The following is an 18,119-nucleotide window of genomic DNA, read 5'->3' as shown; positions in this document are numbered from 1 at the left end:
TTGTTCAAAAAGAAGATGGGAACACTGAATGGTTTAAAATTAAAGAAATGTGACAAGGTTGTATTCTTTCAATATAATTATTCAACCTAAATATATGCTGAGCAAATAATACAAGAAACAGGATTATATGAAGAAAAACGTGGCATCAGGATTGGAGGAAGGCTCATTAACAACCTGCGATAAGCAGATGACACAACCTTGCTTGATGAAAGTGAAGAAGACTTAAAACATTTACTGATGAAGATCAAAGATCACAGCCTTTGGTATGGATCACATCTCAATGTATAGAAAACAAAAAATCCTCACCACTGGACCAATAAACAACATTGTTATCAAGAGAGAAAAGGTTGAAGTTGTCAAGGACTTCATTCTTCTTGGATCAACTATCAACACTCACGAAAGCAGTAGTCAAGAAATCATACGACATATTGCATTAAGCAAATCTGCTGCACAGGACCTTTTTAAAGTGTTGAAGAGCAAGGATGTCAGCTTGAGGACTAAGGTGCGCCTGACCCAAGCCATGGTATTTTCAATAACCTCATAGAAAGCTGGACAGTGAATAATGAAGACCGTAGAAGAATTGATGCTTTTGAGTTGTGGTGTTGGAGGAGAATATTGAAAGTGCCATGGACTGCCAAAAGAACCAATAGATCCATTTTGGAAGAAGTGTAACCAGAGTACTCCTTGGAGGTCAGGATGGCCAAACTTCGTCTCTCATACTTTGGACATATTGTCAGGAGGGACCAGTCGCTGGAGAAGGATATCCTGTTTGGTAAGGTGGAGGGTCAGAGAAAAAGAGGGAGACCCCCAACGAGATGAACTGGCAAAGTGGCAGCATCGATGGACTCAAGCGTGGCAGTAGTAGTGAGGTTGGCCCAGGATTGGGCAGTGTTTCGTTCTGCTATGCATAGGTTTCGTTCTGCTATGCACAGGGTCAGTACCGACTCAATGGCACCTAAGAACAACAACAACAAATAATGCTATGGTTGGAAATGCGGTTGCCTTGGTAGGGCCAGACCAAATGATTTTGAGGGCCTTACATGGCCAGTAGGTCTGACGGTCCCCACCCCTGCTTTAGAGAAACATCTTTGAGTAACAGCCCAGTGCAAACCTTCAGAATAGGCATGCAGACACTGCACTCCGCACCTCAACTTTGTCGTTTCCAAAGAAACAGGACTGGGGAGTAGGGGTGCACTTCACTGTTCAGATCTCACACTGAGCCCTCACATTTTTACACAAACACTGATTTGCTTTGAGCCTATACTACTTCACCCTTCCCCAAACCCTATGTTAACGCTATCCTTTGGTTCACCTCTGGTGTGTAAACTCCCCCATTGCAATCACTTAATAAACTTGACTTTGTTGGGTTATTAGGTCTGTCCCTGGAGGTCTTCACCTGAATAGGCTAGAACAGCATCATAATATGAAAACCAAGAAATCTGCTATAAAAAAACAACATATATTTAAAATTTGCATTCAGAGAAAAAATTACAATTGACTCTTGACTCTATGCGGGTCCACTATTAAGGTTTTTTTTTTTAAAAAACGCCATGTGACTCTAATCATCCCATGAGCAGTATGTCTCACCAGTAAATTGTGTATCGCAGTAAAAAGTCAGTTCTCACATGTTTAGCGCTGTATTTAATGCAGTACCATAATCCTTGAATAACACCAGTGGGACATATGTAAATAAAGTGCCACCAGTGATGCTGGGAAGTGCTCCCAAACAGCCAAGTCATGACATTACATAAAAAAGTTGAATTGCTTGATATGTACTGTGAATTAAGGCCTGCAGCTGCAGTTGACCACTATATTTCAATATAAATGAATCTATCATAAGAACCAGGTAAAAAAAGTAAAGGAAATTTGTGAAGTCATTGCTGCAGCTGTACCAGCAGGCTTGAAAATCTTGCACTTTTGCAAAATACCGTTTTATTTTTGAAAATACAGTTTTTGTGAGTGTAGTATGTAATACATACATACAGCATACAAAATATGTGCCAATCAACTGCTTATGTTATTGGCAAAGCTGTTGATCAACAGTAGGCTACTAAGTTTTAGGGAAATCAAAAGTTACATGTAGATTTTCTACAGCACATTCACCCCCACATTGTTCAAGGGTCAACTGTATAGTTCTCCTAATCAAATACATATCAGCAAATTATTAAAATTATTACATTTGCTAGCTATTAAGTCCTAATGTGGCGCTGTAGGATAAAACACTATAGACAGCAAGGTCGGTTTGAACTATGAGGTCAATGTTTCAAACCCACAAGCTGCTCCTCAGAAACCCTAGACAGTGTCACGATGGACGGCACATAACAACAACAACAAAGACGCTGGGAATTCTCTAGTACAGATTCTTTTCTATTCATACAAAGAACATATTACCACCTGCTCTAGCTCTCTTTATATGTGGCTTTTGGAAAACACATAAGGCAAGGAGGTGGGGAGAATATGTTTTTCCTAATGGGAATGCATCGTCCTCTTAGAGGATATGTATAGGTCCCCCCTCAAGCTTTGTTGAGTCCTGATCTCTGTGGGGAATGAATGTTCTAATGTTTTTATTTTATAGACGAGAAAATGGGCTCAGAAGAACACGATTAACAAGGTAGAGCCTGAATTAAAACACACTTCCTGCTTTCTTACTACTCTACCATATATCTTCTCTATTAAATAAAAAAGAAGAGGACCTTAAGTTTTCTAATGCCATTTTTTTTTGGAAACAGACCAGTCATAACATTCTGAAAAAATTTTTTGGATGCACCATTACTGTGAAGCAATTTCCCCACACTGTTAACACAGATTTTTGTGTCATTAATGTAAAAAAAAAAAAAAAAAAGATACTTTTTGTAGCTGGAAACAGAAGATATAAATGGTACGCACAACAGACATGACAAAATTTTGAGGTCTAAGGTTGGAGGTGAGGCTACTCTTCTTCCTCACAAATTTCTAATTAATAGGTTAATTTGTTATTTATAGAATACTGGTAAGTACAATCTTTTAGAAAAAATTCAACTCCAAGTAACTGTAACAATTATGAAATACTGTCACTCACCTGGAAGATGAGCAAAGGATAGATAATTCTGAGCAAAAAACAGTATGACAGAAGTCAAGAAAGTTTCTGGTTTAATCACACCAAGAGTATCAGTATACATCCAAAAAAATAATAGTAACATCGGAAACAAAGATTACTTATAACTTAAGAACGTTTTAATTCTAAAGAGCTTTAATAAATAAAAGCCCACTGTTTCCAAATGACCATCAAAATGGGAATGAATAATCAGTCCCATGACAGTTAGAGGAAATTTTTTTTGAAAAAAGAGGCAGAGAATGAAGGTAAATAACCATTATCTTTCATAAAGATGAAACCCTGCTTCCTCAACAATTCAGAGTGTCACTTAAATGATTTGTGCAGGCAGGGAAAAAAATAACTGTCCATACTTGCCTGAGACACAATTCTGGGCAATTAAATGCCAACTGCACTATTTAGGAATGGCTTGCTAAAACATTGAAAAAATGAAAGACTTCATCTTTGTCGTAGACTGCCACTTCAGTGGAACATTCAGTGCACATGACTGGGTGGTAGATTTCTTCCACTTCTGTCTCAACCTGCTTTGTAGCATCTTCATGGTTGGACCGCATCTTCTTATGGCCCCACCTTTTCTTCCTGCTTTCTGGAGTTTTGTATCTTAGAATTTCCTCTTTGTTGACAGCACAATTCATCACAAACATTGCTCTATATTGAGTTTTGTATGATTCATGCCTAAGAGGAAAATTAAATGGAGAAACTGAGCTGTAGGTTCTATTTAATATTTATCCAAATAGATAAAATTTGAAAACATCAAAAACTTACTGAAACACCAACCAAAGTAAAGATATGGAAACAAAAGAACAAATTTCAGCATTAAGTGTTATAAGAACAGGAAGAAAATTTTAAAACACATAATGATATAAAAAATGTACTACTGCTTTAAAAGTAACTTTTATCTCAGCAGAAAATTTAATATGCTCTTCAAACTTCAAAAGATAAAACCTGTTGGAAATATGAGAGAAAATATTTAAAGAATCTTTTCAAAACTTTTGATTTCCAATGATGCCTGAGGTACTGCATGCCTCTCATTGTTGCTGTTAAGTGCCTACGAATCAGTTACAACTCACAGCAACCCTGTATAGCGCTTCAAAGGAGCAGATGGTGAATCTGAACTGCTGACCTTGCAGTTCAAACCGACCGTGAGTTCAAGTGCTTATCCTATGGTACCACACCAAGGTTCCATTATATCGGTGGGAATTTCTCATCACATTTTAATAGAAGCTACAGTCCTGGTGTGGCACTGCAGGATAATGCATGGACTGTAAGGTTGATGGTTCAAACCCACCAGCCGCTCCTCAGAAACCCTATACAGGGTCACTATGATTCGGAACCCACTCAACGGCACTTAACAACAAACAACAGTTTTAAAAGTTTTGAGAGTTCCTGACTGTATAATGCCCATTCTTAGCTTTACTCTATCAGTACAATAAATAGATAATGCATCCTGTTCTCAAACATTTAATATTTTCTTATTTCTTAGGAGCCCTAGTTAGGTGTTAAGCTGCTAACTACAAGGATGGCAATTCAAGCCCACTAGCCGCTCTGATGGAGAAAGATAAAGCTGTCTGCTCCTGTAAAGATTTAGTCTCAGAAATTCTAGAGGGTCACTATGAATCAGAATCAATTTCATGGCAGTGGGTATCGATTATACCACTAATACTTTTCAACTGTAATATTGAATTACTATCTTTTAACACGGACTCTTGGTGTGGCACTGTAGTATCAGCACTGGACTGCAAACCGCAAGGTAGGCTGTTCAAACTTATCAGCTGTTCCTCGGAAACCCTATACAGGGTCACTACAAGTTGGAACTGACTCAACCCCATTTAACACCATCTTGTAACATTTTAAATTTTAAGTATCCACCGGCAATGGATATATTTTCCTCACTTAGTAAGTTGCTTTTTCTCCCTTAAGCCTCATGACACAGAAATATTTAACATATATACGTGTGTATGTGTGTGAATGTGTGTGTATGCAGGTATACATATGTTGTTTATAAGTGCTATCAAGTCAGTTCTGACCCATAACAACCCTGTATATATAGGGTTTCCGAGGAGCAGCTAGTGAGATCAAACCACCGACCTTGCAGTTCAAATGGCTTCGCAGTCTGGCACATTAACCCATGGAGCCACACCAGGACACCCATGTATACACACATATATATTTATTTATTACTAAAAAAAGAGTGAACTGGGGTTGTGCATTCATTAATTCCAAATGTTGACCTCTACTATTTTGTTGACCACAACTACCAGGAATTTGAACTATGCAAGCTGGCACTTCTGCAAGTAAAAAGAACTATCCAAACATTCAAAGATATAGTCAATCATAAATAGTTCCAGTGTTCTATGTATGAGGGTAAGACAAAAGTACTGCTATAAAAACTCAGAAACTTTTATTAAATAAAAATATCAAAATGTGAAGCTCTTGTTTCTCTACATATCCTCCATCTAGGTCTATACACTTCTGAAGTTCCAGCTCTGTAACCCTTCCCTGAAGAATTTTGCATTCTTTGATTTACATCACGTCAAAATGGCGGTTTGGGCATCCTCGAGGACTCAAATTGTGTTCTTTTTAAATGTTCTTTGAGTTTGGGGAACAAGGGACAAGATCAGGGCTGGAAGGTGGATAAGGTAAAGTTTCCCAATGAAATTCTCATACGGCAGCCATTGCTACTCTTGAAGAATGGTGATTTTTCCCTTAGAATTCTTAAATCATTCTTTCTCTAAACTTCACATTTTTCATTTAATAAATTTCACTTTTACTCTATTTTATTAGAATCCACATTAATAAGATGGAACATGATTTTCATCAATTTCCACTGTTGAATCTTCACCCTACGATGTGCTTTAGTTTGGAAGAAAAATCACTCAAGACATTTTACTTTTTCTTTATTCTGTAAATAATTCTAAGTGGCAATTTATATGCAAAAAGATTAAGAATTCACAACCAAAAACCAAACCAACTGCCATGGAGTCAATTCAGACTCATAGCAACCCTATCTAGGGTTTCCGAGACCATAACTCTTTACAGGAGCATACAGCCTTATCTTTCTCCTGCAGAGTGGCTGGTGAGTTCGAACCGCTGACCTGGCAGTTAGCAGCCCAACATCTAGACCATGGTATCTCCGAGGCTCCTTACGAGATCATAAAGGAGAATACAAAAACTAATTACTGCAAATGGTCAAAAACCTCAAGAATAAACTAGAACTAACACTGTGGGTTAATGCACTGGACTGCAAGGTCAGCTTGAACCACAAGGTCAGAATTTCAAGTTCACCAGCCGTTACTCGGAAACCAGGGTCGCTATGAGTCAGACCAACGTGACAGCAGCACTTAACAAAAACACAGAAACACTCGTTAGTTCCTAGAACAAGTTCACTCTCACCACTGAGTTTCAGTAAAACTTGATTCATAATATGGACTACAAGACTACAAATAAACAACAACAACAAAAATATGGGGTATGGGGGGGGGGGGGGAACACAATAGAAGACAGACCATGAGTGTATATGTGAGAGATTAGGTGCTTTCAAAATGAATGTATGCAGTTTCAATGAATTTTTATCAGGAAAGCTACTTATAATAGAACTATACCAGGGAGCTTAAAAAATTTCATGATAAAATTATTGTATAAAGATTAGTCATGTAGCACCAAGGTTATATGAGTATAAAGCCTAAGCAGGATTCCTGGGGAAGTTTATTTTTGAGTTCCACAAGGACCATCAAGTTGTGATTTTGGTTTTTGTTACCCTTCATCCATTACCTCTGACAATCAAGGCACAGTGTGGTCATACAGGCTGGGCAATTCAGGACAGCATCACTATTAGGGACAGGCTGTTGTTGACATCGCCGCTGTATTCCAAAACCATGGTAGCTAGAACAGAAAGAGTAAAAAAAACCATTAAAACCAGATCTTGGCTGATGAAAGGAGATGGGGATAGCACTCATGTGGCACAATAGTAAATAATTGCTATCAGGACTAACTGCGAGGGTTGGAAATGTAAAGGTAAATGTTTTGCAGCAAAAGGAGGAGAGTGGTTGGCTTTGCAGTCCAGGAGTGGAGGTCCCTGGGAACATCAAAGGAGAAGAGCAGAGTGCGAGACCCTACCCAGAGAAGCAGTGACACCAGAGACAGAGGCAGAGATGATGACATGGAGAGATGGAGCAGCTGGGACTCTAGAAAGGGAGAGGGGCTGTGTGCTGACGACCGAGGGGCAGGTTTGCAGGGTATACCCTTTGGTTGGTTGATGATGCATGGAAGGGACTGTAACCATGGCAATGAAACCATATACAATAGAATCAATGTAAAGCTAATGTTCTCCCATGTAAACTATCAAATAATTCACAATAAAACATTAAAAAAAAAAAAAATACAGATAGTGGGTGGTCATGGTTGCAACCTCTCTGTTCTGTTGTTAGTTGGCTCCAACTGACTCATAGTGACCCCTTGTGTGCATAGTACAATTGTACCCCAGAAAGTTGTTGTTTTTTTTAACGTTTTTACTGTAAATTGAGTGAAAGTTTACAAAGAAGATCATCAGTTTTACTTCCAACAAATCATACACCACTCTGTTTTGTCTCCTTGATTGAAATACCCTCCATGTAACAACAGTTATCCCTGCCTTAGGGTTTTAAAGGCTGTGCCTTAACTGAAAGCAGATCACTCAAAAGGCCTGTATTTTGAGGCATCTCTATAATGTCAACCTTTCCACCAGTAGTCCAGCCCTTAACCATTTGCACATCATGTAGGGAAAACTACTTCTGTTTTAGAGGATCGGATAGGTATGAATAAAATAAAAAGGGCAAGGGGCTTCAAAGAGTGTGCAGACTGATTCCATTGTCTTGCAACTCCATTTTCCCATAAAATTTGAAGCCCCTTTGTATGTTCAAATACTTAAGGGCACTTATTTTTCTTTTCATCTCAAATATTTAAACATCTCAAATATTTAACAGAAAAGTTACATACTCCATTCCCCATGAGGTTAATTTAAAAAGAAATGTTTTTTTAATCTAGCCATGTTTTTCATTTGAATTTTTTAAAGCAAAAGGATCAGTCATATTTAAACCAAAACATAAACTTTTAGTAAAAACTATCAGCTCATGTATCTTAAATGGAACAAAATACAAAAAAAAAGGTAGATGCATTTATAAGAGTTTAAAATCACAAATACACACACACACACACACATATATATATATATATATATATATTAGTATCTTAAGAAAAAAAGTAGACATTTCAGAAAGCACAATCTCAAGAAAAACAACCCACCGTCATGATGAAAGTTTTACCATTTACCATTCCCCTATGTGAAAAACTACTAGGAAATACAGTTGTAAAATAAAAATAAAAAACATCCTCCTGGAGATGAGAGAAGAGGAAGGGCTAGTTGATCCAAAGTGTGGTGAGACCTGGGGACACCAGACACCAGAGACAAGGATATAGTCACAGAGGGCTAGAGCTGAAAGTGAAGCAGACAGCTAATATGAAGTGAGGGGAGACACACAAGAACACCCAAACTTGCAGATAGTACCCATATGACCTAGCTTTGATGGCTTGATAATCAGAACTCGACTAGAAGATTTAAAAAAAAAATCTGCTACAATTCAATAAACTTGACCTATACTCATGGAGGTAGTAGCTCTAAATACTAACAGACAGTGAAGGAGTCTTCACATCAAACAGCAATGCTCTCCCCTCTGTATATAGGGTAGATAAGTATGGACAACTTACACATTAGCTACTTAAAATGAGGGGATGATAAAGGCTCGAAGTGATTGATTTACAAGGTTTCAAGAGGGAGCTTACTTTAAGAGTGTGTGGGCACGTTGGTCACCAATAAGGGGAAGTGGGGGGAAAACAGAAATTAAGTTGTGAGCTAAGTCCAACCACATTCAATAAACTCCTGTCAACCTGGGTTGAGACCTGGTTGGCCAGCAGTATGGCAAGACCTGGGAACTCTTGGGCCCAGAGACAGGGACATGGCCACAGAGGACTAGAGCGGAGAGTGAAAGGTCCGCTGATATGAAGTGAGAGGAAATGCACAAGAACACCCATACTTGCAGATTTGACCTGGCTTCAATGGCTGAATGACAAGAACTCAATTAGAGGAAGAAATAAGAGGAAAAAAAGAGTAATCTGATACAATTTGATGAACATGACCTATGCTTGTGGATGTAGTAGCTCCAAAGGGGGAACGACTCTTTACAGCAAGGATCATTCCTACCCCCTCCATACATAGAGTAGACAGGGATGGGCAACTTGGACATTGGCTACCCAAAATGGGGGGCTACAAAGGCATGAAGTGACTGGCTTACAAGCTTTCAAGAGGGAGCCTAGTTTCAGAGGATACGGGAGAAAGCAGAATCTTCACTGAGTGATTTCCAACCTGTCTGAACGGGGCAGATGAAAGGAGATAGGGATAGGACTCTTGTGTTTCAATAGTGAATAATTGCTATAAGGACTGATTGTGAGTGTTGCAAATGTAAAGGTAGACGTTTTGTAACAAAAAAGGGAAGTGGCTGATCTTGCAGTCCAGGAGCAGAGGACCCTAGGACCATCATGGGAGAAGAGCAGAGTGTGGGACCCTGTCCAGAGAAGCAGCAATACCAGCAATGGAAGCAGAGACGATAATGTGAGGAGATAGAGCAACTGGGGACTCTGGACTCTGGGAGGGAGAGGGTTTGTGTGCTGACAGCCAGAGGGCAGGCTTGCGGGGATGTGCCCTTTGGCTGTTTGATGATGCATGCAGGTTACTGTAATCATTCCAGTGAAATGAAGTAACATAGGATGAATATAAAGCTAATGTTCTCCCATGTAAACTATCACATTAATTCACATTAAAACTTAGATATATTAAAAAAATAAATTAAAAAAATTACAGCCTCAGAAACTCCAGGGAGCAGTTCTACTGTGCTCTGCAGGGTCGCTGAGTCAGAACCAACTTGGTTGCATGGATTTGTTTAAAGATGTCTACAAAGGGAAACAAGGTGTATGATTTGTTGAATGCAAAACTGATGATCTGCACTGTAAACTTTTACTCAATCCACAAAAAGCTTTAAAACAAAAAACAAAAAAAAAAAAACCAGCATGTGGGTGATGATAGAGTTTTCATCTTGTCTAGATGGGTCTGGTAAAGAGATGAGGATAAGATTCTTACGATTCCATAGTAATTGTTATCATGACTAATTGCAACAGTCATAATTGTAAAGGTAGAAGTTTTTTAACAAAAACAGGGAGTAGTTAATCTTACAGTCCAGAAACAGAAGACCACAGGACAACCATCAAGGGAGACAAGCACAAGTAGAATGCAGGACCCTATCCAGAGAAGCAGCGACACCAGAGGTGGAGGCAGAGATGAGGACATGGAGAGAGGGCGCAGCTGAGGACTCTAGATTCATAGAAAGAGAGGGACTGAGAGCTGGTGGCCAGGAGGCAGACTTGCAGAATGTGCCATTTGGTGGTTTAAATATGCCTGAGAGCTTAAAAAAAAAAAACTAAACTAAATAGAGAGAAACACTGTTAACTAATGGTACATGGAGCGGTTTATGACCATTGTAATGAAACAAAGAGTGTAATTTGTTGAATGTAGAACTGATAGATCTGTCCTATAAACTTGCTTTCAATTCACAATAAAAACTTAAAAAAAAAACAGATCTTCGTTTCTATTACCCTTCTCCAGTAAAAGGAAGTAGTGCTTCTTAAAGAAACAGTTGATTCTAGGACTTGGGCAGGAAAATATACCAGACTTGGGCAGGAAAAAAACATGGTTCACCTTGTGTGCCAAAAAGTAAGCAAGTGTTCAAAAAAAACCACTGCCTGAGTTAGGTATGTAAAACAGGCACAGAAGCATTCCTAATGGTAAAACCTGGAACAACTGAGCAAGAAAATATACTAGTATTAATTATAACCCAAAGTATAAACACACAAGTCTGACTGAATAAATAAGACGAAATAAATCTTTCAAACAGAATGCTCTCTCCTCAAGGTGGAGGTACAGCACAACTCCACACTCCTGCAGGCTCCCTGACCATCTCCATATCACTGACTGCTCTTAAAGGTTACAAAGCTCAACTTCGCACAGTAGATGATCAAAAACAACATGTTAAGTAAATATGAGGGCAACTGAGCAAGCGGTACCTGGGTGAAACACGAAAAAAAGCAACAAGGACAAAGTGAAAGAGAGGAGATTAAAAGGTGGTACATCAAAATCCCATCAGACTTTAAAAAAAAAAAAAAAAAACAGATCCCTAGAACCCACCTAACAGAACCAGAGCAGGACTCAGTGATGACTGCACTTGGAAAAATCGTCACAGGTGATTCTGAGGCATAGCCAGAGTTTTAAAAAACAATTACCAGAGGCATGGTTTGAATGGGTAAAAGAGGGGAAATAATGTTAAGATGCTTGGCTGTCTTTTGAATCTTGGTTTCCCTTGCTTGCTATTGTAAAACAGACACTTGAGGGGGAGAGTAAGGAATAGCCAGAAACATCACCACAGAAATCTTTAAGTCCATCTTCAGCCTATAACTGATTGTTGCTCTAAGTACTGTTGAGTCAATTCTGATCCATAACAACCCAGTATAGGGTTTCCAAGGAGCAGCTGGTGAGCTTGAACCACCAACCTTGCAGTTCAAATGACTTTGCAGTCTGACGCATTAGCCCACAGCACCACACCAGGACTGATTTGAATACCTAAAATAGGGTTAGAACTTGCCCAGTGAAGGAGGCTTCCTGTGGAGTCTTTGCATTGCATAAGACCTTAAGTGGAATTCTGATTCCAATCCAGAATCTTCTAAGGTGGGAAACTTCCACTTGAAAGGACAAGTAGACCAGCCTGGAGCAGCTAGATAAACTGAAGATAACTCTTAAAAGAAAGACCAGCAGGAAAAATAAAAAACAGTAACAGCATTCCAACTGACTACTACAAGAACAAGCAAGTTGTTCACCGGGGAGCCATGAGCGGGCATGTGGTCTTGCTGATGACCACACTGATCTACTGATAAGGGGAAGTGGGGGAAAAACAGCGATGAAGTTGTAAGCTAAGTCCGACCACGTTCAATAGACTCCTGTCAGCCTGAATTGAGACCTAGTTGGCTAGCAGCATGGCAAGTCCTGGGACTTCCTAGGCCCAGGGACAAGGACATTGCCACAGAGGACTAGAGTGAAGAGTGAAGCGTCCAGCTGATAAGAAGTGAGGGGCACTGCACAAGAACACCCATACTTGCAGATAGTACCCATTTGACCTGGCTTCAATGGCTGAATGACCAGAACTCAACTAGAGGAAGAAAAAAAGAGTAATCTGATACAATTTGATGAACTTGAGCTATACTTATGAACGAAGTAGCTCAAAAGGGGGAATGAATCTTTACAGCAAGGATCATTCCCACCCCCTCAGTATACAAGGTTGACAGGGATAGGCAACTTAGATATTGACTACGCAAAATGGAGGGGGAGCTACAAAGACACGAAGTGACTGGCTTACAAGCTTTCAAGAAGGAGCCTAGTTTTAGAGGGTGCAGGGGAAGGTAGAATCTTCACTGAGTGGTTTCCAACCTATCTGGATGGGGCTGGTAAAAGGAGATGAGGATGACTCTTTTGGTTTAGTAGTGAATAACTACTATCAGAATTGATTGTGAGTGTTGCAAATGTAAAAAGGTAGACATTTTGTAACAAAAGGAGGGGAGTGGTTGACTTTGCAGTCCAGCAGCAGGAGCGGAGGTCCCTGGGACCAGGGCCCTATCCAGAAATGCAGCAACACCAAAGATGGAGGCAGAGACGATGACGTGGAGAAATGGAGCAGCTGGGGACTCGGGACTCAGAGAAGGAGAGGGGCTGTGTGCTGACGGCTGGGGGGCAGGCTTGCAGAGTGCACCCTTTGGTTGTTTGAATATATATTCCTGAGTGCTTCAGTATATTTAAAACAACAACAACAACAACAAACAAACAGAGGGAATGGAAGCAAATGCTGTTGAATGATGATGATGCATGGAGGGGATTGTAATCATTGCAGTTAAACGAAATAAGGTTGGATGAATGCAAAGCAGATGTTCTCCCATGTAAACTATCACTCAATTCACAATAAACACTTTAAAAAAAAAAAAAAAAGAAGAAGCAGCGAAGACAGCAGTGAATTATGGCTCTCAGCTCTGCTCACAACATTTTTTAATAAGAGAATATGAAAGCTTGTGGACAGATGGACAAAGTGTGTGTTGGAAGGAAGGAGATTATTCCAAAATATGATGATTTTGTCTTTTCTAAATGTTGATTAAAATAAATTCTACAGCCAGAATGAAAAAAAAAAACAAAAAAACAAATCAATTACCTAGCTAAGGTTTGCTGGTTACTTTGAAAATAAACTACTCAATAGATTTTTTCAAATGTCTTTCTTTAGGTGTACATAGAAACAAACCTAACCATACAGAAATACATTCAAAATACATGTAGTGAAAATCAGAAATGTTTTCCCTAGAGATTCTTATTCATTAATTCTTACCCCCTTCTCTTTGCGTCAACCCAGGCCTGGTCTCTGTTATCCTTTTCAGGATCATAGAGTAATTCATCATTTGTTGGAATCCGATGTCGTTTCTTCTTTGTTTTCTTGGTCACCTGTGCTAATGTTAAAACAGAAGGATATGGCTGAGTATTATATCTAAAGTTTGTTGATTCCAACTCACAGCAACCCTAGAAGACAGAGCACAACTGCCCCAGAGGTTTCGGCCGCATTCTTTACAGGAGCAGACTGGCACCTCTTCTTCCCTTGGAGCAGCCAACCTTTTGGTTAGCTGGCAAGCACTTTACCTTCACACTAAGCAAGCAAGCTTAGAAACTATTCTTTATTCCTAAATTCTTCACAAGTCCCCATATATAAATGTCTCTGCAATCTGAATAAAAGCATTTCAAAATAAATGGAAAAACGACAGCAATTTATATGCAGTGGTGGTCATAGTGACCCTGCATAAGGCTTCTGAGGCTGTAAATGTTTACCAGAGCAGAAAGCCTCATTTTTCTCCTTCAATTCCTAAACAGTAGACTTTTGTGATGTACCCTACCCATACCACCACCCACTACCATTGAGTCTATTCCAACTCACAGTGCAGTGCCCCTGTGAGACCCAGTAGAATTGCATCTTAGGGTTTTCAATACTAAATCTTTACGGGAGCACACAGCCCTATCTCCCACAGAGCAGCTGGTGAAATTGAACCACCAACCTGGAAGTTAGGAGCCCAGTGCTTATCCCACAGCAACATCAGGGATTTCAGGTAATAATACACAAAAATACAAAATTATTACTTTACCACATAAATTTATCTGTGAATTCCAGTGTAATTACTAAACTAACAAAATTAGTTTAATCTTCTGTCATTATGCTTAACATTGCTCAAATTTTATAAAAAAATCAATTCCAAAGAACAAATAAACTGATTTAAAAGGAACAAGTCAGGGAAATTCTACAGGAAAGTAAAATAAAGAAACCATTGGCAAGTCTGAAAATAAATGTTGCTGTTCCAAGGAACTGAAGGGGCTGAGTCAGGGAACACTCTCCCTCACCCCAGCTGTACCCATGAGGCACCATTCTTAGGGCCCAGGTCATCAACAAACCGCATCACCAACTATTCTTGCCAATGCTTTCCACATCAATTGCCTGTAATTTCTTAAAAGATTGAGCTTAGAGAGAAAAAAGAATTTTAGAAAACTGCTAAATAAATCTTTTTCATAAAATATAACTGCTAAATCGGATAAATATCAATTATTTACCTGCTTTGTCTTCATCCTCAGAATCAGAATCAAAATAAATATCATCATAGTACTTTGTTGTAGCTGTTCCAACGTTCCCATTTCCTGAGGAAGACCCTACTGAAACCAGAAGAGAAGTTTACAGGTTAAACTACACATAATTCAGAATAAACAAACCCAAATATCATCAATTTCATGCCCAATCTCATTTTCACATTAATGATTTAGGAATTTCTGTGCCCTATGTAATTACAGAGTAGCAGTACATCAACAGGGAACTGCCAGAAATTCAAGCAGATTCAAAAGATGGTGTGAATGAGAGATATCACTGCTGATGCCCGATGGATGTTGGCTAAAGGCAGAAAATAGCAGAAAGATGATTATACCTGTGTCTACTACCTATACTAAAGAATTCGACTGTGTTTGTTAAGTGCCATCAAGTCGATTCTGACTCATATCAACCCTGTACAGTGTTTCCAAGGAGCAACTAGTGGTTCACAGTCCACGGGTGATCCCATAGCACCACAACAAAATACAGATAACATTTCACAGAATGGGAATTCCAGAACAGTTAATTGTGTACATGCAGATCCTGTATATAGAACAAGAGACTGCCATTTGAACACAAGAGGACACCACATGGTTTATACAAAGGTGTACAACAGGATTTTATCCTTTCACCATATTTAATTCAATCTGTATTGTAAACCAATAATCTGGGAAGTTGAAGAAGAATGTGGCATCAGGACTGGAGAAAATTCATTAACAATGTGCTTGCTGAAAGCAGAGGACTTGAAGCACTTATTAAAGACTAAAGAATACAGCATCCAACGTGGATTATACACTGTAACATACAAAAAACAAAAATCCTCACAACTGCACCAACCAACAACATTAGGACAAAGAGATCAAACAGCAAAATTGTTAATGATTTCATTCTACTTCGATCCAAAATCAACGTCCATGGAATCTGCAGTCCAGAATCAAAGATAACATAACTGAAAACACAGAAAGACCAGAAAACAAACTAAATAACTGAGACTCATGTGCATCAAAAAATGTCACCAAAAAAGTAAAAAGAGAACCCAATGGCTGGGGAAAAAATATTTTGGCAAAGACATATTAGACAAGGGACTGATCTCTAAACTTTTTAGAAAACTTTATCACCTAATCAAGAATAAATCAAATAGAGAGGGAAACCAACTGTGTGCTGAAGACCTGAGGGTTACGGGGGAAGGATTGCATGGAGGGGATTGTAACTATGGCAATGAGACGATATACAATAGAATGAATGTAAAACTTATGTTCTCCCATGTAAACTATCACATAATTCACAATAAAACATTTAAGAAAAAAAAAAAAAAAGAATAAATCAAATAATCCAAACAAAAATGGGCAGAGGACATGAACAGACATTTCAACAAAGATATTCAGGCAGCCAACAAACATGAAGAAATGCTCATTAACTATTACAAAAATGCAAATCAAAATAGCAATGAGGTATTATCTCACTCCAACATTAATAGCAAAGTTCAAAAAAAAAAAAATTAGAAAAACAACAAAAGCTGGGGATGTGTAGAGTCTGGAACCATGATACACTGCTATAAGATGGTGCAATCACTGTAAAAAAACAAAACAGTATGGCGCTTCCTCAAAAAGTTGGAAATAGAAATACCATATAACCAAGCAATCTATCTACTTGGTATCCCAGAGAAATAGTAGCCACGACATAAATAGATCTGTGCACACCCATGTTCATCACAGCACTATTCATAACAGCAACACTATGGAGAACACATAATAGACCATCAATGGAAGAAGACACAAATAAACGGTATGTACAGCCAATGGAATATTAAGCAACACTGAAGAATTATGTGAACTGACGAAACCCCTCATAACATCGAAGAAACCGGAGAACATTATGTTGAATTAAATTGTTGTTTCTGTTGTTATTAGGTGCCATCAAATCAATACCAACTCATAGCGACTTATGCACAACAGAACAAAACACTGCCCGGTCCTGCACCAATCTCACAATTGTTGTTATGTTTGAGTTCACTGCTGCTGCCACTATACAACTCATCTTGTTGGGATTCTTCCCTCTTTTTCTCCGACCCTCCATTTACCAAGCATGATGTCCTTAAAGGACTGCTCTCTCCTGTTGATACGTCTGAAGCATGACAAAGTCTGGCCATTCTGGCTTTTAAGGAACATTCTGACTGTACTTCTTCCAACAAGATTTGTTTGTTCTTTTGGCAGTTCATGGTACTTTTAATATTCTCTGCCAACATCACAACTCAAATACTTCAATTCTTCTACGGTCTTCTTTATTCATTGTCTTTTACATGCATATGAGGTTATTAAACATACCATGGCTTGGGTAAGGTGCACCTTAGTCCTCAAACTGACACCTTTGCTTTGAACACTTTAAAGAGGTCTTGTGCAGCAGATATACCTAATGCAGTATGTTGTTTAATTTCTTGACTGCTGCTTCCATCAGTGTTGATGGTAGAGCCAACCAAAATGAAGTCTTTTACAACTTTGATCATTTCTCCACTACCATGATTTTATTTATTGGTCCAGTGGTGAAGATTTTTATTTCCTTTACACTAAGGTGGAACCCACACTAAAGGCTTCATCAGTAAGTATTTTAACTCCCCTTTGGTTTCAGCAAGCCAGGTTGTACCATCTGCATATCACAGAGTATTATAATGCATCTTCCTTCATCTTGATAGCATGTTCTTCATATAATCCAGCTTCTCAGATTATTAGCTTAGTATACACATTGAGTAAGTATGGTCAAAGAATACAACCCTGGTGCACACCTTTCCTGATTTTAAACCATTCAGTGTCCCCTTGTTCTGTTCAAACCACCACCTCTTGGTCTATGTACAGGTACCTCATGAGCACAATTAAGTGTTCCGGGATACTCATTCTTCACAATGTTGTCCATAGCTTGTCATGACCCACACAGTCCAATGCCTCTGAATAGTCAATAAAGCACAAATATGGCGCCATAAAATAAGCACTTGACGTTAAGGTCAGTTTGAACCACAAAGTCAGTGGTCCAAACTCACCAGCTGCTCCTCAGAAACCCTACTGTTGTTGTCAGGTGCCAACGAGTCAGAACCGACCTATAGCAACCCCATGCACAGCAGAATGAAACAATATCTGATCCTGGGCCAACCTCACTACCTACTGCTGCCACACTTGATGCCATCAATGATGCCACCTGGCTGATCCATCTCGTTGGGGGTCTTCCTCTTTTTCTCTGACCCTCCA

At 39.0% G+C, this 18,119-nt stretch overlaps 1 protein-coding gene across 1 annotated transcript in view; it reads right to left on the bottom strand.

The window, feature by feature from the left end:
• Positions 1 to 3,489: 3,489 nt before the first annotated feature.
• The window catches only part of EAPP (E2F-associated phosphoprotein), a 27,890-nt gene continuing 13,260 nt past the window's right edge, over positions 3,490 to 18,119 (bottom strand). Inside the window, exons 3-6 of the mRNA XM_006835357.1 lie at positions 14,856 to 14,951; positions 13,594 to 13,711; positions 6,863 to 6,973; positions 3,490 to 3,766 (exon numbers count right to left, since the gene is read on the bottom strand). Of these exons, the coding sequence (XP_006835420.1) occupies positions 3,490 to 3,766; positions 6,863 to 6,973; positions 13,594 to 13,711; positions 14,856 to 14,951 (602 nt within the window). The remainder of the gene's footprint in view (positions 3,767 to 6,862; positions 6,974 to 13,593; positions 13,712 to 14,855; positions 14,952 to 18,119) is intronic.

Source organism: Chrysochloris asiatica, unplaced genomic scaffold, assembly GCF_000296735.1.
Source record: "Chrysochloris asiatica unplaced genomic scaffold, ChrAsi1.0 scaffold00017, whole genome shotgun sequence".
Lineage (NCBI taxonomy): Eukaryota > Metazoa > Chordata > Mammalia > Afrosoricida > Chrysochloridae > Chrysochloris > Chrysochloris asiatica.
The sequence above is the reverse complement of the archived record's forward strand: the minus strand, read 5'-3'. Positions and strand labels throughout refer to the sequence as shown.